Genomic DNA, 26,903 nt, shown 5'->3' with positions numbered 1-26,903 from the left:
TATCATATTGGTACTGTCACTTCAGGCTTTTTAAGCTTGATAGCTACACTTGAAAATTCAAAGTTCTATGTTTCATGGTCATATATTGAAACGGGGACGTTGAGACAACTTTTTTTTCATTTAGATGTACTGGAACCTCCAAAGGATTTTCCCACGCCCACTATGCGCTACACTCTCTGCGAAATGTCGATAATCTGGCAGATGTTCGGCGGAAACGACTTCAAAGTACTTGAAAAAGAAGTCTCGAAAAAAGAGGTTAGGTTTTCGGAGAAGCATTTCAACGACCGAGTCACTTTCTCCAGCAATAGTGCTAAAGTCACTTTTAATCAAGACCAAAAATCTGATAACTTATCGTGGATTACGAGAGGTGGTATCGACAGGGACCATAACACGCTCATGGAGCTACAGTTTAATAAGGTAATTTTTTGTCTTGAATGCTTTAATATTTGTAAAACATTCAATGTCTTGAATTTTTCCATATGAAACTTTTGGTGTTACAACAGCAATATAAAACATTCTCCACAATACACAAAAACACTTACTTTTGCACTGGACGCGCGTTTCCCTTACTATGTCAGCATCATCAGCAGATGATTGTGATTGTTTTTTATTCAATGTAGTTTTTTAAATCCCTTGTGGGTCCTCAAAAAAATATAAATACTAAATTTAATACGTACATATCTTCATAAATTATATTTCAGGTTAGATTTAGACACGAATTATATCCAGAATCGTCAAAACAGGCCTCTAGACAGGTGCTGTCAATTTCCGATGTAGAAGTGCGAGATAGACTGGCATCTAGTCAAATTAATAAATTTCTGTATCAATATTTTAGTCAGGCCAGACCTAAGAAGTCTCATTCTAATATGGTGAGTATTTTAACAACACCGATGCACATAAATTCAAGATTTTCTTTACAATATCATTTGAGATAAAATAAAACTATCATTGTGCCGTTCTCTTTTGATCGCACTGTACAGGGTGAGTCTTAAATAAGTGCAAATATTTTCAGGGCTGACAGATAAAAGAAATATATTTTCTCTTTGCCGTTTTTCAAATAAGTCCAAAATATCCGAGGTGTACAAGATGGAGGAAAATTTAAAAAAAAGTGATTTATTTTTAACAAAATTTGAGATCCACTTTTTTTCTTTATGTACATCTCTTTTAGTTCCGTAACCATCGTAATATGCAATATCCTAGCCTAGCTTACCCAAAAGTCAACCTCACCTTCACGCGGTGTACCCTGTTTACACAAACGAGGCTCTGACGTCCGAGTATAGGCGGTATAACCTTATACAATTCTCAGACCTACCATCTTTCTGGGGAAGAGGAGTAGCAAACTACTCCTAGCCGGCCGAGAACGTAGCACAAGGGAACTATCATCGCGGTCCTCACTGTGCCATAGTCATCCCGTGCTACAGTTGCAGCCAAAACTGTGCGGCAGCGTAACCGTTACAGTTAAACCTTTTCACGTAGCTAACACACATCAATGATGGAACATTCGAGTGGGACAAAATCATCATCCGGAGGTAAAATACCCCCTCAATCGGATCTCCGGGAGGGGGTGTCTACTCGAGCGTATCATCGGAGAAACAATGTTTTACGTTTGCGGCGTGGAACGTCCGCACTCTACTCGACAAGATAAATTAAAATCGACCTGAGAGAAGAACAGCACTGGTCTCACAGGAACTCTACCGACTAAATATAGATGTTGCCGCTCTTAGCGAAAACCCGCTTCGCGGATGAGGGTAGTCTCACTGAGAAGCATTACACCTTCTTTTGGAAAGGTCACCCCGCAACACACAGGAGATTTCATGGCGTAGGCATTGCAATCAAAAACGAAATCGCCACCAAATTAACAGAAGTACCTATTGGTGTCTCCGAACTTATGTACTATATATATTAGTATTATAACTTATATACTATATATATTAGGGTCTTATGACCCTAAGGTACCCCATATCAGACAAATCTTACGTCAACATCATTAGTGCCTACGCTCCCACCCTAGACGCTAAAGTTGAGTTTAAGGATAAATTTTACCAAGCTCTACAAAATGCTCTCCAACGAATGCCAAAGCACGAACGAAGCACAACAGGAAATATGGCCTGACGTATTGGGAAAACATGGAATAGGAAACGTAAATAGCAATGGTGAACGCTTATTAACAACATGCACAGAGTATAATCTATGCATCACCAATACGTGGTTCATGTTGAAGGACAAGTTTAAAGGTACCTGGAAACATCCCAGATCAGATCACTGGCATCAATTGGACTACGTAATCGTTCGAAGGACGCATCTAAAAGATGTCAGACTCACAAAAGCCAGAATTGATGCCGAATGCGGCACTGACCACAGACTTTTAATTTCAAAAATGAAAATCCAGTTAAAACCCAAACATCCACACTGTAAAAAGCAAAACAACATGACAAGATTAAACGTACGGGGTCTAGAGACCAAAAATACCGCCGACGCCCTCCGGTAAGCCACCAAAGAATCATTTCCACCGATAACTTTAATCTCAATCTTGGAAGCTGAGGGATGCGATTCATAAAACTAGCGAAGCAGTACTGGGAAAGTCCAACAAAAAGAAACAACCAGACTGGTTTAACGAAAATCAACCTGATATACAGACCTTGTTGGAACCTTTGAATAAGAATACTAAGGAATGAGCATAATGATATCCATGTATTCATGCATGGTGGGCGGAAAAAGCACTCTAGGGTGGGGATCCTTGACAGTTCTGTTTGACGATTCATTTGACACATTTGAATTTGATTTGAAATTTTGTGGATTTGTCAGTCTTTACGGAGCTTATTTTATGTTATTTATTATTTATTCTACTACTGATAGTGGTATAAAGGTAGTAAATCTAGATGGAAATTGTGGCAGAACTTAAATTAACAGTGACACTATCGCGATTTATCGAAAAAGACTCTAAATAGTTGGTTGTATAGCGTGCGGTAGATCTCGGCAAAAATTGAGTGAAATAATGGAACAACTTTTCGCTAGTAAGTGACTATATAATATACATACGTGTAGTAAACCGATCATTTATGAAATTCACTTAAATTAACTAAATTATATATTTTTCTTACATTTTAGCTTTTATTTATTACTTGTCAAAGATTAGATGTCAAAGAATTTAGATACGTTAATTTGACTTACCTGCTTCAGTAGCGTATCGGATGTTTGTGTTAATAAATACTTATTATAACTTATCTATTTTTATTATAATTATATATTTTTATAACAATTTTAATAACTACCAACATTTATTCACAACGTAAAATAAAACAACAAAATATTGAGTCTACCCCACGTCTACCCTACATCATAGTTTTACATTTTTTAAATAAAATTAGAACGACACTGATAAACCGGAATTTAAGTCGGTTTGGTTGAGGCCCCATATTTGAGGCCCATCGCGGTGTACCTAAGATTTTTGATATGCTCCTTCCTTAGTCTTCTTATTCAAAGGTTGGAACAAAAGCATTGAGCACATCAAGCAGTCACTGCAAATCCACACAATCCAAGACTGGTAGATAACTTTAAAGCAGCCAACAACACACTTTGAAGAAATCTGCGCCAATTAAAGGATGATTGGTGGTCACAAAAGGCTAATCAGATTCAAAAGTACGCCACGCATCACGATTATTGTAAATTTTTCCAGGCTGTTAAAGAAGTATATGGCCCATCCAAGAAGGTAAGCTGCCCAATCATGGCACAGAATGGCGAACTTCTAAAAGAGGAAGAGCAAATTAGAAACCGCTGGAAAGAGCATTACAGTCATATCCTTAACCAAGAAAACAACCCCAATATGGAAGCACTAAACACAATACCTCAGTATAACAGCCTCGATGTATTAGATACCCCAATAACAGAACAGGAAATAATGGCATCCATAAAACAGCTTAAAAACAATAAATCAGCTGGCTGTGACGCGATTCCGGCGGAAATCTATAAGTGTGCAAGTAAAGAACTTATTGATCACCTTAAGGCCCTTTTCGATGTCATATGGGAAAGCGGAGAGGTACCTCAGGACTTTCGCAACGCGAATATAGTGAATATATTTAAGAACAAAGGAAGTGCATCAGACTGTGGAAATTACCGGGGTATTTCACTATTGGCTATCGGAGGAAAGATTCTTGCAAAAATTATGTCAACACATATAGAAAAAATCCTTCCAGAATCGCAAACGGTTTTCGCACCAACCGTGGCACCGTCGATTCCATATTTTCCATCCGCCAACTACAGGAAAAAGTAAAAAAGCAGCAGTCTAAACTTTATGTTGCATTCATCGATCTAACAAAAGTCTTCGGCCCTGTGAACAGAGTTGCACTTTGGCCAATTATGAAAAAGTTCGGAGTACCCAACAAATTTCTTACAGTGTGTAAAAGCCTCCATAACAATAATCAACCAAGAGTGTCATGGATCACTAAGCGATCCCTTCCTGACAAATACAGGTGTTAGGCAGGGATGTGTCTTAGCGCCTCTCCTATTCAACATATCCATGGCAGCGCTCTCCATTATAGTGGACAGCAAACTGCAGGAGAGAGGATTGGGCATTAGATACAGATATAATGGGGGTATGTTCAACATAAAAAGACTCAGGGCAAAAACACGTACAGCTGGTTCCAAAAAAATGAAAACGACTTTTTACACATTTTTTTCGAATATTTGGGCAGTGTATATTTAGCAAGTATTTTGACATGTTAAGGTTCTTTTAAGGTTATTGTGACATTGTATAAAACAACTTTGCTTTTGACAAAGTGGCAAATAAATTTTCCAGAACGTCAGCATGACATGAGTAGAGAAATTGGGGACGGTATCATAGAATATACTGCCCGAAATAATAAAAATATGTTTTAAATCGTATTCAATTTTATTGGAACCAGCTGTACAAAATTCATCACAGAACTTCAATACGCTGATGACTGCGCTTAAAACGACTTTTTACACATTTTTTCGAATATTTAGCCCGTGTATATTTAGCAAGTATTTTGACATGTTAAGGTTCTTTTAAGGTTATTGTGACATTGTATAAAACAACTTTGCTTTTGACAAAGTGGCAAATAAATTTTTCAGAACGTCAGCATGACATGAGTAGAGAAATTGGGGACGGTATCATAGAATATACTGCCCGAAATAATAAAAATATGTTTTAAATCGTATTCAATTTTATTGGAACCAGCTGTACAAAATTCTTCACAGAACTTCAATACGCTGATGACTGCGCTCTAGTCGCAAACACGTTACAACAATTACAAGAAATGTTGAACACATATACCTGGACATACGAGCCTTTGGGCCTTAAGCTAAATATCGACAAAACCAAAATCATGTGCACTCCCCCGGAAGATCATAACAATGCTATAAAAATCGGAGAAGAATTATTGGAATATGTAGCGGAATTTAATTACCTCGGCAGTTTGATTTCGGAAAAGGTCAATATCGACTCTGAAATTCAGCACAAGATTAGCAGCGCCTCAAGAGCATTATAATCCCCACCATGTAGTACCGAGCAATTATAATCCCCACAATGTTATATGGTAGCGAAACCTGGGTGCCGTACCGCCGACACATGACCGCCGACGCATTAAACAAGTTGCAACAGAGACACCTTAGACAACTCTTAAGAATCCGGTGGTTCCATCATGTCTCAAACGTCTCGGTCCTTGAAAAGGCTAACTTCGAGAATATTGGAGTCATGGTTACAAAATCCCGCTTAAGATGGGCTGGTCACGTATGCAGAATGCAAGAAAACCGCATACCAAAATCTCTGCTTTACGGTGAGCTTGTAGACGGTAAGAGGAGGCCGGGTGGACAACTCAAAAGGTACAAGGACATTTTCAACGAAAACTTAAAGGGGATTAACACGCAGAATCATTGGGAAGAAGCAGTTCACAATAGAACTCAATGGAGAAGAATTGTAAACTCAGTTAACAGCGACAACCAAAAAGTATAGAGGCAACAAAGCAATGAGATTTTTGAATGTCCGGAGTGCGGTGTAGGCAAATAACATCACGTATCGGGCTTTTCAGTCACTTAAAAAGAAAGAAGAAAACGCCTTGCGTGGCCATCTTCTGATGCGTGTCGTATACTCGTTAGCGAGTAATGGCAGTATGTATGTAGTATGCAATATCGGAGAGATTATAAGGTGGGAATTATAACGTGGGAAAATTTGCGATGAATAGGCAGTTCTAAAAACTTTTCTAAAATATACAGGAAAATTTAAAACGAATTGTACGATTTCCAACATCTTTTTTGCGAAAAATATGTTGAAAGGGGTCGAAATATACCACCTCTTTTATGTATATATTTTATATAGGTACCACTTTTTTAAGACTCACCTTGTGTATTGGTTTGTGATTATTTTAGATATCATCTTTTTTGCGAAAAATATGTTGAAAGGAGTCGAAATATACCACCTCTTTTATGTATATATTTTATATAGGTACCACTTTTTTAAGACTCACCTTGTGTATTGGTTTGTGATTATTCTAGATATAAAAAACTTGTTTTTAGGTACTAATCAAAGCATTGCACATCAGACCAGATGCTAAACTCAAAACTCAAGAATGCATGTTGAAAGTAGCTTTACTACCAATAAGACTAAACATAGACCAAGATGCTCTCTTGTTTTTGATTAAATTCTTCAAAGAATTGGGTGGAGATACATCAGAAACTAACCTGGGTAAATAAATACCAATGTTTATAGAATATAACCTGGATCGCTCCGTGTTAATCCATTTTTATTGAATGATGGAAAGTTTGTGAAACGGGAGAATACATGACAGTGACAGGTGTATCTGTCATTTTAATGCACACGTAATTGTATTTTCTGCAATTTTTTGCGAGCGATCCAACTTGAGCTGTGCAAATTTATAAATCATTTTTTACTAAACTATAATTATCAAAATTCATGCAATTTTAGACACAGAAAAGGAATCATCGTTGCAAAATACGCCAACTCATCAACCTCCTATAATGTCAATTGCTGCCGACGAAGATGAGGAAGAAATTAAGCAGAAAGCCAAACAAGCTGTCAATGAAAATTTAATATTATTAGAGAGCAGATATCACGCAGAACCGGAGGAAAACCTTGATAGTAGTTCCAGTACTACTGCAGATGATTCGCCTGTGTATTTTAGGTAAGTTGTTAATCGTCGTTAAATCAACCTATGGAGGCTAGAGGTAAGGAGAAACATCTCACCAAATGGGAAGAATAAATACATTAAATTAAATGACCATAAAATAAAATGAAATTAGCCAAAAAGGGAGGCATCACGCGCTTTCAAAAATCTCAAGTTTATCTATCTCTTTTTAATTATTTCCTGTTCTAAACATTTTTGTCGGTTCTTGTTACAGCAGCGCCATCTTAAGTGTTCCCTGTTTGATGACCACTTTTCAATACATGAAGTCTCCTTACCTCTACCCTCCACAAATCAACTGTTGAATATTACAATTTGGCAACACGGGGTCAAAATACCGAACGTTGTCAGATTAAATGAAATTTATCCATTTTCCCTAATTTGATAAGTATCACTTTGGTCATACCAAATTTATAGTAAAATTATAATAAACAAAATTAAAACTAGTTACTAGTTAACTACAGGGGATATAAAATAATAGTCAGTGACATTATAACAAGTTTTAATCTTTTTTATAGATACGTAGAATTTTCAAGGGATGTCTTGATCCGCTTAGATTATCAAGGCAAGAGGGTGGATATGAGCCACGGACCAATAGCTGGTAAATAGAATCCACAAATTGTCCAATATTTTAAATAACCTACATCTTATTCTTGATTTAGGTCTATTGATGGGATTAGGCCAATTAAATTGTTCAGAAATAAGACTTAAACGACTGGTATATAGGCATGGACTATTAGGGGTTAGCAAGCTCCTCTCTTATTTACTGAAAGAATGGTTGAATGATATCAAGAAAAACCAGTTGTCGACAATCCTGGGAGGAGTAGGTCCAATGCATGCTTTGATGCAACTATGTAAGTACTGCGACGATACGTGTTTGAATACAGCCTGGGTTTATAGGCTTGGTGCATTCTTTGTCGATGCTGCCACCATCGGAGGATACCGTAAACAGCCGACTAAATAAATACACGGGTTTAAATAGCGAGTATACATAAAATTTGTTATAATATTATTTAAAAGTACTAGTAACTGCATTTTGTGAAAATTCTAAAAAAATAAAAATGTAAATCTTTTGATATCTTCTGAAAGTCTAACGTACATTATAATTTATTACTCAAGTATTTGTTAGATTAGTATTAACACGCCGGCTGCTTCAACTACGGTGGTGATAATCGTTTTATGCACCGCTTCTGCTAGTTGAGACACAACTAGGGCTATCTGGACTGTGTATATATATATATATATATATATATATATATATATATATATATATATATATATATATATATATATATATATATATATATATATATATATATATATATATATATATATATATATATATATATATATATATATATATATATATATATATATATATATATATATATATATATATATATTATATTTTACCCTAATAGTATGTTATACAGGGTCGCTGTTATGTATGGAAACGGTCGCTTATTAGGTAAAATATAGGAAGTACCGCAAAAAGTTAAATATAAAAGTTATAGAGTTTATAAATATCTATTAGCGGGCAATACATTTAAGTATACAGGGTCGGTCATAAAGTCGTGGCACATCGTGGCACAAATTTAATTTTTTTAAATGGAACCCCCTGTATATTATTACATATTTCGGTTCTTCCTTCAATTCTAAGCAAAAATTGAAATACACACAATGTACCTCAAACCAACCGTTTCCGAGTTATTGACTTTTGAAAATATCACTTAAACAATTTGATTTAATTAATTTCGATATGTTCAGTTTCATATAACGATGCCATTCTGCCGAAACTGTGATACTTAATAATATTTGCATAGATTTAGGAAGAACAGATATCACATTTTGCATTTTAACCCGATCAAACAACCGAAGGTTGACTACGTACTGTAAAAACCAACTGAGATAGAGAAGGCGGCATTGCCACATATCAAATTTGCGCCTATCTACTTAGTTTGATTTGCAGAAAAGGTGACGTTAAAACCTTAACCGGATATCAATAAATCTCAATTTCATAATTAAAATAATAAAGTTTATTTTTAAAGAAGCATGCGTATGCTATTAACCAGAGGATATATGCGTTACTATTAAAGGACATATTTACTTTTTAGTAATGTGCTGAAACGTCTAGAACTATTGGCAACGTCGCTACTAGTCTTCCAGAATGAAATGAGCCGTCCGTCCCACCACCCCTCGCGATGGTCCTTGGTCTGTTGTAACGTACTACCACCGGTACTACGTTTAGCTTACGGTGTGTTTGAAGTCAGAATCAAGTCGAAAGTGAACTTTTCAGTGTTTTTCGGTAGTTTTGGTTTTTGTTTAACGTACTTTTGAATCTGAGAATTTTCAATATGGTACGACAGTGTCAAGTGTGTGGAAAAATAAGCTCAAATTACCGGAATTTGTCTTTTCACAGGTAGGTATTGTTTTGACATTTTGCGCCATAATTGTACATAGGCGTCCACAAGGGATACTCTCACAATTAAAATAATTTATAATTATTAATACTATAATCATTTTGATCTATTAAAACAAGAACCTAGTAGACGGTAATTGAATTATAATTCGTCTCAATTACTAACAATTGTAGATCATAACAAATTTGAATATAAACGTTGCATTTGAAACTTTATTATAAGCCAGAAAGTGATATTTTTCTTAAAATTGCGTCATATTTTGGTCATTATGGTATACAATATTCTAAAGGAATTTTGGTCAACAAATAAACAAAGGTGTTTACCCGACCTTTTCACATTTTATTGCTTTATTATATCTGCCCCTTCGGCCTTGTGTAGACAACTTCTAAAACACCACTGTCCAAAACTTCCACCGTCCAAATACCTCTACCTAGAGTTATTTGTACGGCGTGTTTACCTTTTTTAGAATGGGACGAACTGTAAATAATTCTTTTGGTTACTAGTTTTATACATACCTATATACAGAGTGACTCAGGCCTCCAAAAAAGCTTTATGCCTATTACTTTTTGGTTTGTGATTTTTATTTCATTTTTTTGAAGATGGGGGCCATTGTAACGCACATTTTCAAAATATTTTTGTCAACATACAGGGTGATTCAAACCGCAATACATATGCTTAATACAGTTCATGAAGATTAGGACATTTAACTAAAATTTGATTGTCTGATGAAGCTACCTTTAAAAGTAATGCATTTGTAAATAAGCGTAATATTCATTATTATGCGACAGAAAACCCACACTGTAGCACACAGATTTGATACTTTTAATGATAAATACCTTCTATTGAAAGACTGAAAGGCAATTGCCTCGTATCAGAGCCATCTTCGTTGAGCAAAATTGACACAAATATACTTAATTATAAATTATTTTAATTGTGAGAGGCTCCCTTGTGGTCGCCTATGTACAATTATGGCGGAAATATAAAATGTCAAAACAATACCTACCTGTGAAAAGACAAATTTGGGTAATTTGAGCTTATTTTTCCACACACTTGACATTGTCGTACCATATTGAAAATTCGCAGATTCAAAAGTACGTTAAACAAAAACAAAAACTACTGAAAAACACTGAAAAGTTCACTTCCCACTTGATTCAACCAAAAATAAGCCAAACGTAATACGCTACAACGGAGAAGACCGAAAGTCAAATCGTGTCTTATATTTTCAAAAAACACAATTTTTTCATTAAATATTGATTTTAGGTATATGAAGTTATTAATAATTCAAGATTAAACAACTATTACACAGTACTTCACAGGAAGTAATTGTTTAATTTTATATGGTTTAACAGTAAACAGTTTTAAAATTCTTTGAATTTAATTTTTTGGGAGGGCTTTAATTGGATCTTGTCGCGGATGTTTAAAATTGATATTCGTAATGCCGCGACCGCACATGCGGCCAGTCGGCGTTATCCAAGCGCTCGTCATCGGACTTTCCGTCCACACATGCGAGCATCGCCGAGCTCTGATAGCAGCAACATAGAGAGGAGTGCTCGTTTTCGTAGCCGATCGAGTCGCCGAATTCCAACTTGCTCGTCCACACTGATCGGAGATCGGCGACGAACGCTCGGAAATCGCCAAATGCCGCATGTGCGACCGCGGCATTATATACATACATAACTACCGTATGACCGAAAAAAAGTTGCGATCGATGGCCATATTCCCCATTTAATTTTACATATAAAATGACAGTGATCTCGATTTAATAGCCATCGCTAATGCTGTTTTCTTTTAACCACTACTAACTGATACTACTCATAGAGATACAATATGATCGAAAAAAGCGGCATCAACGATGTTTATAAAATGCAGATCGCTGTCATTTTATATGCAAAATTATATGGGGAATATCATCAATCGTCGTTTTCAAGCCAACTGGACGCCGTTTTTTTTTCATACGTTTCATATAATTGAAAAATATAGAAGTAACTGTAAGTTTAAATTGTAAATCGGCGTCGGAGCGATTTTCGAAAATTACTAACATTTCAACATATCCACATAGGTATATAATATGTGGGATATTAATGATATTATTATATTAGACCTTATAAAAAAACTCATCTGACGAAAAAGTGTTAATGTAGTATATTAATATGGAGTAAAAATTTTACTAATTACTTTACTTTTACTTTACTAATTAAATTCGTTCCAAAAAACGATACGCCACTGGCCGTTAGAACAATCCAAATGCGCCTAGTTGCCGGGGTCGGAAATTTTAGACTTCTCTGTCTTTTCTGTCCTTGTCTGACACATTGTAATGTTTGATACACTACCAACGAGTATTTATGAATGAGATGTTCGGTCTATCTTTATAATGTCTTTGAATATTTGACATTAGTTCTCAAGTTAGCATTTATAGATGTATAAAATGAGAGTATATGAAGTCTGGAAATTACAAATTTTTCGTTTAACATTTCAATTCTTCAATTTATGTACATTGTGTATTACGATTATTGCTTAAAATTGAAGGAATAATTAAAATATGCAATAATATAAAGGGGTTTCATTTAAAAAAAAGTTTGATGTGACACAACTTTATGACTGACCCTGTATACTTAAATTTACTAGTAGCTAATAGGAATTTAAAAACCCATTACAACAGTATGACAGTTTCGGCAGAATGGCATCATTAAATCAAACCAAACACATCGAAATTAATTAAATCGAATTGTTTAAGTGATATTGTACTTTATCTTTTGACTCAAAAGTCAATAACTCGGAAACGGTTGGTTTGAAGTGCATTGTTTGTATTTAGATTTTTGCTTAGAATTGAAGAAAGAATTGAAATATGTAATAATATACAGGGTGTTATATTTAAAAAAATGAAACTTTGATGTGCCACGACTTTATGAGCGACTCTGTATACTTAAATTTATTACTCGCTAATAGATATTTCAAAATCCTATAACTTTTGTATTTAACTTTTTGCGATACCTCCTATATTTTACCTAATAATCGTCCGTTTCCCTACATAAAAGCGACACTGTATAGATGCATATTTAATGATTTTATGAACTTTGTTTACTCACTTGTTTCGTCGAACTGCCTGAACCCATTTTTGCTTTTGGTCAAATCGTGTCGGTGTTGATCAAGTTGGGAAATTGTAATATATTCCGGGAGAATTGTATTGACTGTTATTGCATCTATACAACGCAATTATGCTCTCCTTTTCGTGTTGACATTTTTTTGGCAATTTTCTAAATCTAAATAAATGGATTTTCATTTGTTTTGAAATTAAAAGTTGGTGGTCAGTACCATATTCTGCATCTATTCTTAGATGCGTCTTTCGACCGATTACATGGTCCAATTGTTGGCCAAGTGATCTGGGATGTTTCCAGTTACCTTTAAACTTGTCCTTCGGTATGAACCATGTATTGGTGATGCAAAGATTATACCCTGTGCATGTTAGTAAGCGTTCACAATTGCTATTTACGTTTCCTATTCCATGTTTTCCCAATACGTCAGGCCATATTTCCTGCCGTTTGCTGACACGGGCGTTAAAGTCACTTAGCAAAATGATTCGTCCCTGCTTTGGAATTCGCTGGAAAGCATTTTGTAGAGCTTGGTAAAATTTGTCCTTATCCTCAATAGCTTTAGCGTGTAGGGTGGGAGCGTAGGCACTAATGATGTTGACGTAAGTTTTGTCTGATATGGGATACCTTAGGGTCATAGGACGTTCGGAGACATCTATAGGTACTTCTGTTAAACTTGTGGCGATTTCGTTCATTGACGATTCTTATTTCTCCGATGATTCGCTCGAGTAGGCACCCCTCCCGGAGATTCGATCGAGGGGGTTTTTACCTCAGGACGATGCTTTTGTTCCATTCGAACGTTCCATCCTTAGCTGCATGAAAAGGTTCAGCTGTGGCTTTTACGTTGCCGTACACTTTTGGCTGCAACTCTAGCACGGGATGGACTGAGACAATAGTTTCCTTGTGCTACGTTCTCGGCCGACTAGGAGTAGTTTATTTCTCCTCTTCCCCAGAAAGATGGCAGGTCTGATGGTTGCATAAGGTTATATCGCCTATACTCGGACGTCAGAACCTCGTTTGTGTAAACAAGGTGCACCACGTGAAGGTGAGGTTAACTTTTGGGTAAGCTAGGCTATATGTATCACTTCAATTCCCCTAGCACCCCTGTCTAAAAGCTAGTAATTAAATCACAATATTTTTGATAAAACTTGCATAGTAAACAGAAATATATAAATACTAGCCGATGCCTGCCTACTTCGCTATCCACAAACATTTGCAATGCTATATTTCTTTATATGTGGAATATTTCTTTGACTAGTAACTGCAAATTGTCGACATAGGTATAGACATTTTTTACATCGACTTATTTTATAAACGTAATAATTTTTTTCTAATATGAAAAATATTCATAAGAGTGTAATAAAATAATTTAAAATCTTTATCTTTTGACTTCATAATTATGTCAAATACATTTAAAAGACATTATATGTATTTTATAGACAACCAAATAAACTAATAACCTCTAAAAATTATTTTTCCTACCACTAGCGACATGCCGTGTCCTTAGTCAATACTAAATTAGTCACTTGGTCAAAATTTCACCATATAAGTTTCCTGGCCATGGTTATAACTTTTTATTTTTTTACGAATTTTGTGTCGCCATATTATTTTTCCCAGAAAACTAGTCAAATATCAATTCTGGAAACTAGGTTTAGAAAAGGACTCAGCACTAATTAACAGTGACACTATCGCGATTTATCGAAAAAGACTCTAAAATAGTTGGTTGTGTAGCGTGCGGTAGATCTCGGCAAAAATTGAGTGAAATAATGGAACAACTTTTCGCTAGTAAGTGACTATATAATATACATACGTGTAGTAAACCGATCATTTATGAAATTCACTTAAATTAACTAAATTATATATTTTTCTTGCATTTTAGCTTTTATTTATTACTTGTCAAAGATTAGATGTCAAAGAATTTAGATACGTTAATTTGACTTACTGCTTCAGTAGCGTATCGGATTTTGTGGTAATAAATACTTATTATAACTTATCTATTTTTATTAGAATTATATATTTTTATAACAATTTTAATAACTACCAACATTTATTCACAACGTAAAATAAAACAACAAATTATTGAGTCTACCCCACGTCTACCCTACATCGTAGTTTTACATTTTTTAAATAAAATTAGAACGACACTGATAAACCGGAATTTAAGTCGCCCATATTTGAGGCCCATCGCGGTGTACCTAAGATTTTTGATATGCTCCTTCCTTAGTCTTCTTATTCAAAGGTATGATCGAATAAAAACGGCTTCAGCGATGGCTATGAAATGAAGATCGCTGTCATTTTATATGTAAATTCATATGGGAATCATCGATCTTCTTAGCCGACTTGGCGCCTTTTTTTCGATCATATAATATAAGTATACGGTATATTACTATAAGTATACGGTATATTACTATAAGTATGGATTGATTCTAAGTATGTTATAAATCATGAATAGTTTGATTGCTTTCAGTCCAAGGTGTTCGAGATTTGTTTTGGTTGCCCATTGAACAATACCAGAAAGATGGAAGAATTGTGAGGGGTCTCCAGAGAGGTGCAAACAGTTTTACAACATCAACAGCGCTGGCAGCTTTAGAACTAACGTCAAGAATAATATATTTTATACAGGTTTGAACACATATTTATAAATTGATTCTATTGTGGATAGTTCTGATAAAAAATAATAATATTGTTATATACACAATAACACACTTGCAAAAAGATGGCGCTGCGGCGCTCTATTTACAGAAACCATTTCAATGGTTTGTCTAGCCACTGGAGGGTGGCGCTCAGAGCGTTTTTGCTGAACGTTTCGGTTTTTTTGGCGAGAAATAATATCAGCGAAACTATTTTAACAATATACAGGGTGTTCCTTAATGACACAATTATGCTAATATTTAAGGGCATGGGGTTCAACGACCCATTCTAAGAGAAAAACTTCATATAATATGAATGTATTATGTATGTCCTAAACATCTTAATTCCTGAGATACAGGGTGGTAAATTTATCTAAAAAAACTTTTTTTCATAATAACTCTGATTTCAGATATCTGTATGAAACTTGATACACGTCTTCTATGCATCAAAATACCTTTTTGGTGTACAATTTTTTTTATTTATTTCAACCAGTGCAGTCCATATAGGTTTTACATTGAATATTTTTGGAGAAAAAAATTGTACACCACTGACTTCTTTTAAAATAAAAATTATTTTCAATACCTCCATTCATTTCTAAACATTTTTTATCTCTTGATTTTTTTCGTCCAACGCATAGTTTTTTCTTACAAAAATTAAAGTCAGTTTATTTCAGGGTCAAATCGCTGAAAATATGATTTGGTGACTATTGTTTTGAAATCATTTCTGCATCGGCTGGAAGAAAATAAGAAATAAAACAATTTTTTTGTATATCAAAATAAACATTTTGAAGTATGAAAGACGTGTATCAAATATACCATTAGAGATATTTTGAAAAAAAAAATAGAAAATTTTATGACGCTGTATCTGAAAAGTTAAGATGGTTAGGACATATATTCATATCGTCAGTGAAACGTGATAACCTGCTAACTCAATTTTTTGCGTTAATAAGTTTTTTTATACCATTAGAAAGAGAAAAAAATACTCTATAAGTAGGAAAAGCAAATACATTTTTTCCCATTAAAGAAAATTTGCAATTTTAACTCAATAATATCTGCTAACTCCCAGTGATCTGAAATAGCCACCGAAATGCTGCTAAGTCCATAATTTCCGTTACAATCATGCTAAAGCAAACACACGGATTCTTACTCGTATGTTTCTTTACGACAGTACTTCGATTCAGGGTCGCACTAGGCCAAAGGCGTCCAGGTGGCAATGTAAGAAGGGGCCCGTGTTGATTTTTTTGCCTATTTTTTCGCCTTACGTTTTGGTCAATTTTTCCCTATTATATACAGGGTCAGTCTTAAATAAATGCAAATATTTTTAGGGGCAGTATATTTCGACCCAAGAAACACGATTATGATATTTTTTGGGCGAAATTTTTTTTCTTGAAAATTTGGAATTTTTAAAAAAAAATTTTAATTTTTTTTAATTTTTAGTTTAAAAACGTAGTTTGTTTGTAATATGGCAACATAGGTAGTAGATTAAATTTACAAGAAAGAAAATCCAATGATTCTCAAAATTATAGCAAAAAATTGGAAATTTTAAAAGTGAAATAACTTGGTTGTTTTGGATTTTTTTGAAAAAACGGTAAAGAGAAAATATTATGTTTCTTTTATCGGGATTTACCAGCACTGAAAATATTTGCACTTATTTAAGGCTCACCCTGTATAGAAATCAGGGAACTATAGTAAACGCCACGAATGTTTGGGACTGATTTATCGGTCACTACCATGTGAACTAATCTGTTCAAGGTCACATAAAACTTAATTCCAGTGCCGTGGTGTTTCAAGTCATTATAATAATCAATATATAATCTGTTGTAATTTGTTGTTTTAACTGTCAAAGTGTTGTCAAAACATATATTTGGTTATAAATATAAAATGGAATGCCCCATTGGTCGCACTGCAAGCACACCAATGGACTGACGCACAAAAACAAATCAATCAAAGTAACGCGATATAGTATCGTCTTTGTCAATCACACTAACATTTTAGTATAAGTAGGAGGAGCGCAGGCAGATGATTAGACCGGGCCTTTAAAAACCTACGTCTGCGGTAAAAATTAACGTTTTTAATGTAAAAATGATGAGCGCGCGTGTCCATTCTAACTTCATCAAGAGATGAATCACTCCCAAACATTCGTGGCGTTTACTATACCCTAATGCAAGGTGAACCAATGCAATGCAAATGCCATAATGCAATGCAAAAGCAAATATTGTTAAGAATAAATAATGAACTATAAAGGGGGCCCGCTAAGGCTGGGGCCCCCCTAATAGTTAAATACATATATAATATGGCCAGTCCGACCCTGCGTCGATCCGTTCTGTAAATACGGGGTATCCGTAAAGGGGAAAAACGAAATTCTCTATATACGAGCAATTCATCGGCGTGCTATAAATACTAAATAGTTTAAATAACCATTACTTACTTGTACAAGAATTTCCATAATACCTAATCAGTTTTATTTTTTCAACGTTTTTCCACGTAAATGATACATAATTTTTATAAAAATTAAAAAAATAAGGAGAAAAGTAATAAAAATTTAATAAAATCACGCACTCTTGTCCAAGCTCGGTCTACTACCGTTGTATAAAAATTAGGATAAGCATGGAAGGATTCTACCATATCTTCTAAGAATTATAATTTTAATTTTTAAATTATTTTGATATTCATTTCAAGTCCAAAATGCTGCTACTTCAGATCTTTAAAAATACATTAAAAATTTATTCGTTTTTGGACTTGTATGTTTTGCTTCTAGACCGACGATATTATAAATATATGGTTATGAATATCATATTTTTTAAATTTAATTGATTATTTCTAAATCTGTTTGGGTAATATCCAATTCCATTTTCAAAATTTCAAACAATAAAGGTTGCTATCTCCAGAAGTATATTTTTATTTCTTATTTCTGCAAGACGATCTGCTATCTCCCTATTGTGTCTGAAAAAAATGATGTAACACGAAATATTGAGTTTTGTTGTTTCCCAGTAAATAAAATTCTTATCTCTTTATCATATTAACGCATGAAAATGCTTCCTACATGTGTACATATTTTTTTTTGTACCGTTTTTTTGCTCTCCTGTAAAATTAGGAATAATGGAGTTAGCAGTTTATCACATTTCACCGACGATATGAAGTTTTTTTTCTTAGAATAGGTCCAAGAATCACCTCCTTAAATGAAGAGTGTATGTATTTACATAGAATTGAGGGCTGAATATTTTGGGAATCATTTATTTATCATTATTTTATTTATCTTTATTGTTTTCAGCTATAAAAAAGTACTTTTTAAATACCTTTATTTTATATATAGATTACAGCTGAAACAGCTTATGATATGCTCTCACCTGGCCCTAGTATAAGAATGAGGAAGAAACTGAAGCAAAAAGGAAGAAAGAAACGTCATCATCAACCTCAGGATATTAGGGAGGGGTTGACTAACGCTTGCATGGTTGTCCGAGAGGTAGGCCTAAATGAAAATAAATGTTACATAGCTGTTTTATAAAAATTCCTTTTATAAAATAGCTTAGTTAAAAATTTAATTAGAATAGAATACCTTATCACAAACTGAATATATTTACTTTTATTAATTTAAAATTTAGTGTAAAAAAGATAAATTTTAATATTAAATACTCTGTTTAAATTTACCGTTTTTGTAGGAAAAAAATTGAAAGAACAATTCTCGGTGAACGAAAATTTGAATCACCTAAATGCCATAGTTAGTTGTCAGTTCAAAATAGTGTTGCTCAAATGACAATACAAGTGGTTATCTATTCTATTTCAAAAATCAAATTTTTGACTAGTCTTATGGATAGTCGTAGCTGTTCGTAAGTTCAGTTTTAAGATAATTATCATGATTCTTGTTACAAAAATTTGCAGGCTTATTAACATAAATGTTTTTACTCGCTCTATCATATACGGCACTGGATTCTTTATCTCCGTGGTTCGTATTTTAATGCATGCGACAGAGAAAAATATAATAATAATTTAATGTGGAACAATATCGGGTAGCGATCTGTAGATTCAGTTTAAACTAATTTGTTTTTAAACTCTTTAAGGAATGTAAAATTTTTTGTATGACTTGAGAAATAAAGATTATTATTATTATTATATGTGATAGTGGTAATCTCGACCGTACTTCTAAATTTAATGTGGAACAATATCGGGTAGCGGTCTGTAGATTCAATTTAAACTAATTTGTTTTTAAACTCGATATTTCGTTAATTTTTATTAACTTCTTCAGGAGTAACTACAATAATAAATATAAAGAGATGAGATTAATTCATATCATTACACAAAAAAAAGGGAGAAAGGGGAAAAACAACTATAATTTTTTTCCCTATAGCACATTTCATCAAAGGTCACTCACTTAGTGAATAAAAGAAAATAATAATTAAAACTATATAAAAAATTCTGTAACTTACAACATTTATTATGGTCATTGAATATAATCCTATTATAATATTTATTAGTCATTGAATATAATCCTATTATAACACGAACATTTTACAACTTGCACAAGACAAAACATTTCAATCTAAAATATATGTCAACAATTAACAAACCAAGTACAGTGGACAGAAACAGTATCAGTACTGATATTTAATATTCACGTGAAAACGCTGCGGAACAATGTATCTTTATTATCACCGTTGTTTTTTTATATATATATTTTTTTATAAATTTCTCGCATTAAGACCAAACGATTAATTTCTTTTCTATTTTATTGCTCTTTTTTCCCTCAAAAGATAGTACCCCATATAAAGGAATTTACATGTCATTTTTGAATATGATCTAACAATTACATGTTACTATTTATCGACTTAATATGTTACAATATATATTGCTTAAGTTGTTTAAATCCGATTTATAGTTAATACAGTTTTTATTTTTCTGTATATTCACTATTTCCAGAAACAACCTCTTTCCATAACTCTTTTCGAAATCCAACACTCGTGCATTTTCAAAATCAAAATTATGCCCTGTGTTTATATGATGGTGTTCTTCGCTAATCGACAATCACTCTTATGTCGGGAGATTCTCTGCTTCAACCATTGTCCCGTCTGACCGATATAATTCCTTTTACACTCTATACATATTAACTCATAAATCACATTGCTGCTGTACATAACTGGTGTTTTGTCTTTAATTTTAGTAAATAGTGAGAAATTTGTTATTTGATTGTATCTAGCTATTTTTATTTCAGGAAACGGTTTGAAAATGTTTGTAATTGAATTGCTTAAACCATCTATGAAGGGTAGTTTTTTATATTTTATGTTACTCATATTACCTCCCTCCTCTGTTGGGCCATCAAAGATGTTGGAATTATAAATTAATTTATTTAAAATGTGTTTCGGATACCCGTTATTCAAAAATATTCCGAACAGTTTTTTAAAATTATTTTTTAAAAAGGTTTCGTGACTAATATGACACACCCTGTTTTTCATAGCAATCACTTTTGGTTCTTCGGGTGATTTGACAAATAATTTATGAATCTACCCGATGCCGTCTCCTTTTGATACCAATCAAGAATAATTGTATTGTTTAATGTTCTTATTACCCTTGTATCTAAAAATGGTACACTCTTGTTTGTTTCTATTTCAACTGTAAATTGTAGATGTTTATTAAATGCATTAAAAATATCGATAGTTCCTTCTATCATAAGAGACGGAACCGCACATATTAGGTCATCGACATATTTATATAGAAAGAGCATGTTAAAGGGTAATTTAGGGATAACATTTTCAAGAAGATGGTCTAATAAAACTCTGGCTATAATTGGGCTAATTGGTGATCCCATGGGTGTGCCAAAAACTTGTCGATACACCTTATTATTAAAAGAGAAATAATTATTATCAAATACGAAATTAATTAATTTTATAAAATTGTTTTTTGAGATTGTCGTAAATTTTTCTAATTTTATTTGTATGATATTGACCACCAATTCGAGTGGAATATTGGTGAAAAGGGAAACCACATCTAAGGATATTAATACGTAGTTTTCCGGTAACTGCAAACCGTTCACAGAGTTAACAAAATTAAATGTGTCTGTGATGTTATAATCATTTTCATTATCTAACGAAGAGTTTATAATATAGGCCAAAAATTTTGATAACTGGTAGGTTGTTGCTGATACAGAACTAACAATCGGACGCAACGGAATACCTAGTTTATGGATTTTTGGTAAGCAGTATAATTTAGGAATTACCGAATTGTAAATTAATAAACTTTTCTTTTGTTGTTCCGTTAAATCCTTAGAGACACCCAGGGCTTTTATGACATTGTTGTATTTTGTTTGAATCGTGGAAGTAGGGTCTTTTTTAAGTTCAATATATGTAGTTTTATCATTTAACAGCTGTTCGTTTTTTTCTATATAAGAGTGTTGGTTCATGGCCATTGTGCATCCCCCCCTTATCTGATTGTAATATATAAAGATTCGGGTGTGACTTCAAAAATTTTTTTGTTTTTTGGTAGGTCGCCTTAAAGGGTGATCTCTCTTGGTTTTTACAACTATTTAGAAAATTAGTGGTGGTGTTAGTTACCTTCGCTCTAGCTATATCTTGATTATTTTCTGGGATCTCATCAATTATACTTTCGACGTCGGCGAGAAAGTGATCTAGCTTAATATCACGCGGACCACACGACACGCCAAACTTAGGACCAAGAGATAAAAAATCCGATATTTCTTTTGGTATTTCGACATCGGAAATATTCTTAAACCATTTTGAATTGTTTATAAAAAGAGAATTTGTTTCAGGATTACATAGTTTATTAAATTTGTTAATATTTATTCGTTTGATCTTATTAAATTTATTGCTAAAACTTTGTTTCAGTCTTCTTGAAAATTCATTAAATAAATCTGTTGGCAATATTGTAACCAATTCTGTCGTTATCTCGGTAATATAATTTATAATTTTTATCTCTTGTTATTAAAAATAACAAATTTCTTACTTTGTTGAGATATATTTTAGATTGAAATGTTTTGTCTTGTGCAAGTTGGAAAATGTTTGTGTTATAATAGGATTATATTCAATGACTAATGCCCACTTGCACCGTTTGTATAAACTTTGTTTAAAGGCTAAACAGTGATTAACTATAATAAAATATGTAGAGTTAATCACTGTTTAGCCTTTAAACAAAGTTTATACAAACGGTGCAAGTGGGCATAAATGTTGTAAGTTACAGAATTTTTTATATAGTTTTAATTATTATTTTCTTTTATTCACTAAGTGAGTGACCTTTGATGAAATGTGCTATAGGGAAAAAAAATTATAGTTGTTTTTCCCCTTTCTCCCTTTTTTTTGTGTAATGATATGAATTAATCTCATCTCTTTATATTTATTATTGTAGTTACTCCTGAAGAAGTTAATAAAAATTAACGAAATATCGAGTTTAAAAACAAATTAGTTTAAATTGAATCTACAGACCGCTACCCGATATTGTTCCACATTAAATTTAGAAGTACGGTCGAGATTACCACTATCACATATAATAATAATAATAATCTTTATTTCTCAAGTCATACAAAAATTTTACATTCCTTATGTAAATAATATAATAGTAACCTAATTAATACAAATATTTACAAACTGCCAGACATAATTTGTTTAATAAATGTACACCGTTTCAGTTCTGCAGTGACTGCATTTTTTCAATTCTAGGACAGCATAAATAAAGTAATTAATTCATAATAAAAAAAGCAACGGTGTATATTTTCATTTGTTTTTACAGTTTCTTTTAATTTACATCATTTAAAAAATAAGAAATATATTCATCATATAGAATATTTATATTTAGAATCAATACAAAATAATCAAATTCCAACTCAAGAAATAAATTGAAAGACCCCAGAAGTCCGAAAACTTGTACGGGGTGTCTATCAAAGTAGCTTTGTTTGAAATAGTTAAATGTTTGAATTATATAAATATATGTGCTTGAATTATAAATAAAAAATATAATACTAGTTAATAAGTCAAATTAAAAACTACATATAAATTTACAAGTCAAAATAATAAAAAAAAACGATTGTATTGCATACAACCAAAGTCACATGACAATTTGAGATATTAGGTAATAAATAATATAATCTTTCAACACAAAATAATCAACTTAATATTATACCATATATACATAAAATATAAATAAAAATTTTCTATAGTACAAGTGTTAGAATAATAGAAAAAAACATAAAAAAATTAAGAAAAAATACACTTAAGGCTTGTACATTATAGAAATACAATTACACTGTCATTGATTACACATTAACATTTGATAAAGATATGTATACTTAATAATAAATGAGTCTTGTTACTTATCAATTATTTTTAAAGCATATTATGTGTTCAACATGCCAAAAAAATATATATTATCATTTCATCATACAAATCCAGTTACAAACCAATAAAACTTCTAATACTTATAAAATACCCGACTGAGATCCTGATCTCAAACGTCTTGCTGTTATCTGATCAGGAACTTTTTGAGTAGTCTTAGATTTGTTTATAGGTGTGACACTAAGAGTTACACTATTGTTTTCGTTGCTGGTTTTCTTGGAGAGTGCCTCACTATGCTGTTGGATCCTATCGTTCTTGTATTCTTCTCCTAATAATTCTTTCTCTAGTAGTTTTCTTTCACTTATAGGAGATGGAGTTGAGGGTGCACTGTTCTTAGTTATTATTTCTAGTTCCTCTGAATTTTGTCTCAAGTCCTCAACAGTATACGATCTATTTTCAATGTACAGTTTATTCCCCTTAATGTAGGATTTGTTGATAGGGTTCTCTCTTGCCTTTCCTAAATGTCTTCTTAATATCTTGTTTTCTTCTCTTTGCATCACAGTAAGATCTTGTGAGATTGACACACCAGTGTTTTTTAATTTTCTACACTGCCTAAGAACTTCAACTTTTTTAAATTAGATATAAATTCTACTTTAACTACACTCTTTGATTTATTTAAATTATAATAATTGTTTAGATCCGCGACTTGTAGATCTATATCAAGGAGCTCACCAAGTTTTTGGCAAGTTTCTTCTGGTGTATTTTTTTTCACTGCTTTCCAATCCAAAAACCAATATGTTATTTTTCCTCGTAATACGATCAAGTATCTCTATTCGGTTCTGCAGGCCTGTATTTTCCTTTTCCAAATATTTAATTCTGTTATTTGCCGTTTCGATCTGTAACAATATCCTCGTTTCTAGGGCTTCTATCGTAGATTTAATTTCGATTTTGCTGTGCACAATTTCTTGCTTAATGACTTTCAATGCTTGCTGTATTTCATATGCAGGGTCGCCGAGAGCTATGTCGGGCCCTGATACAAAAAAAAATTACGGGCCCCCCTGAATAGTGGAAAATATTTACGTGTTACCCAAAAAAATATTTTATTTCAAACACATATTATGTTTTTGTTAATGTTTATTATTTTAAATTAATAAGAGGTGTTTACAACGTAATAAACTAGGTAGAAAACATAATATACTAATAATCATTAGTAAAAAACAGTTAACAAAATAATCTTTTCATTAATACAATAACAAAACTTGTCATAACTACTACAAACGTCTACTGATACCAACTCATATTTATGCAAATAATTTTAAGGGAACCTTGCGACACTTTTCAATAATTTTGGAAGCAAAATTTTCAATAATTTTGGAAAAATCGCAGTTTCTAGTCAATCTGGACTCCATAGCTAATATACCAAGAGCACTCAACCATTCCTGATCCATGGTTGATCTTAAAACATTTTTTATCCTAGTAAGGTAGATTAGATTAGATTCTTAGAGGTGGCTTTCGGTCTGATCCACTGCGACCTTCTCAGATCTATTGTGGTCCTCTTCTGATCCTTAGATTACATTCTCCAGTCCTATCCTTTTCACAAAGTTTAGCAACTTGGAGACTGAACCCTCCATGTAGCTCCTTGGCAATGGCCTATCATTGCCTATTACCGGGAACCGCACATTTGCCAGGCTGTCACACCGACATAAAATGTGTTCTGACGTTTCTGTCCTTGCTTATCAAGTCAACAGTGAATTTTGGCGAATGTTCTACAATGAACCTTTTCGTCTGTCTCTGCCCTGGGGCGCTATTCTGTACAATCGTCGGTATCGGTAAGTTACCGACAACTATAGGTATATACGGCCAATGAGCGTCGTGTTGATGGTTGTTGTCATAGTTACCGATCGGCCCTATGGCAGATATCGCAATTTTGTACCGACGACTCTCGGTATCTCTACCGTGAGGTTAACAAGGGCACGGTAGAGATACCGATTTTCGTCGGTACAAATTTGCGATATATGCCATAGGACCGATCGGTAACTATGACAACAACAATTAACACATTTTTACTATATACAAATACGTATCTAGAGCTGTCGTAACTTACCGATACCGACGATTTTACAGAATAGCGCCCCTGGTGAGTTTCTCCACCATTCTAGAGATTCGTTGGTCACCCATCGTTCCGTGGCCATTCTCGTGACCGCCTTTGCAACGCCGCAGAAGGGTTCTGGGCCTATGAATGGCATTGATGAGCCTTGTTTGGCCCTTTCATCCGCCTTTTCGTTACCCTGTGTGACCCTCGTGCCCTGGCACCCAGGCCAACGTAACAGTGCTACGTTCGCCCAAAGTATTCAGAGCACGCAGACAGTCCCACACTAGTCTAGAATTGACCTCCTCGGAGCCGAGTGCCTTTAGCGCCGCTTGGCTGTCTGTGAAGATGGCCACAGAACGATTTGTTCTTTGTTGCCTTATTATTTCTTCTACACAATAGTGGATTGCCGTTATTTCTGCCTGGAAAATTGTGACATCCTTGGATATAGGCTTACGTAGAAGGATCTCCCTTGTTTCGGCCCTACTATCCCAGCTCCTACGTCTTCTGACGTTTTTGAGCCATCTGTATACCAGGTTGCCTCAGCTTGAATGGGTACACCTTTACTCCAGTCTTCCCTTCCTGGTATGGTTATATTAAATTTTTTGTTGAAGCTGTACCTAGTAGCTGTTGCATCAATTGGTAATCCCAATACTTTGTCTGCTTTTAGCTCTTCGATTAGCTTCTGGTTAGCAGCACTATGCGTTTGGCTTATGTGATGCTGACCGTGAATTAACCTGTGCATGACAGATCTGGCTTTGCCTTGTATGAAAATATGTAGTGGTGGTAAGTTCAACAAGACTTCCATCGCATTTTTAGGAGTGGTTTTTATGGCCCCAGTTACACCGGGCACGCAAGCCTTTGTGTGGAACTTAACAGCCTTACCGCACCCACTTGCGATGTCTTTGTCCACCACGCCACCGACCCGTAGGTTATCATGGGTCTTACTACCCTTGTGTAGTAAGACCCATGATAACCATAGGATAAGACCATGATAATCCATAGAGTCATTTTAGGGTTAAGTCCCCAGTTTTTTCCACACATCCTTCTGCACTTACCTAAAGAGATGGCAGCCTTCTGTGTTGCCTTCGCTATGTGAGTATTCCATGTAAGCCTTTGATCAAAAAATATCCCAAGATACTTTGTTTCTTTGGCAAATGAAATCTCCGTTTCTCCTAGCACTGGTGGTTTTAGGCCTTTTGGTGCTATCTTTTTTGTAAAATTGACAATTTGTGTTTTCTGAGC

At 33.8% G+C, this 26,903-nt stretch overlaps 1 protein-coding gene across 1 annotated transcript in view; it reads left to right on the top strand.

Annotated features, from left to right (window-relative positions):
* The window catches only part of LOC115874752 (autophagy-related protein 2 homolog A), a 97,850-nt gene that overhangs the window by 50,978 nt on the left and 19,969 nt on the right, over window positions 1–26,903 (top strand). Inside the window, exons 23-30 of the mRNA XM_030890028.1 lie at window positions 125–417; window positions 702–869; window positions 6,532–6,700; window positions 6,941–7,157; window positions 7,676–7,758; window positions 7,820–8,011; window positions 15,134–15,288; window positions 18,610–18,759. Of these exons, the coding sequence (XP_030745888.1) occupies window positions 125–417; window positions 702–869; window positions 6,532–6,700; window positions 6,941–7,157; window positions 7,676–7,758; window positions 7,820–8,011; window positions 15,134–15,288; window positions 18,610–18,759 (1,427 nt within the window). The remainder of the gene's footprint in view (window positions 1–124; window positions 418–701; window positions 870–6,531; window positions 6,701–6,940; window positions 7,158–7,675; window positions 7,759–7,819; window positions 8,012–15,133; window positions 15,289–18,609; window positions 18,760–26,903) is intronic.

Source organism: Sitophilus oryzae, unplaced genomic scaffold (assembly GCF_002938485.1).
Source record: "Sitophilus oryzae breed Bouriz unplaced genomic scaffold, Soryzae_2.0 scaffold_1297_pilon_pilon, whole genome shotgun sequence".
Lineage (NCBI taxonomy): Eukaryota > Metazoa > Arthropoda > Insecta > Coleoptera > Curculionidae > Sitophilus > Sitophilus oryzae.
This window is presented reverse-complemented; position numbering and strand designations above follow the sequence as displayed.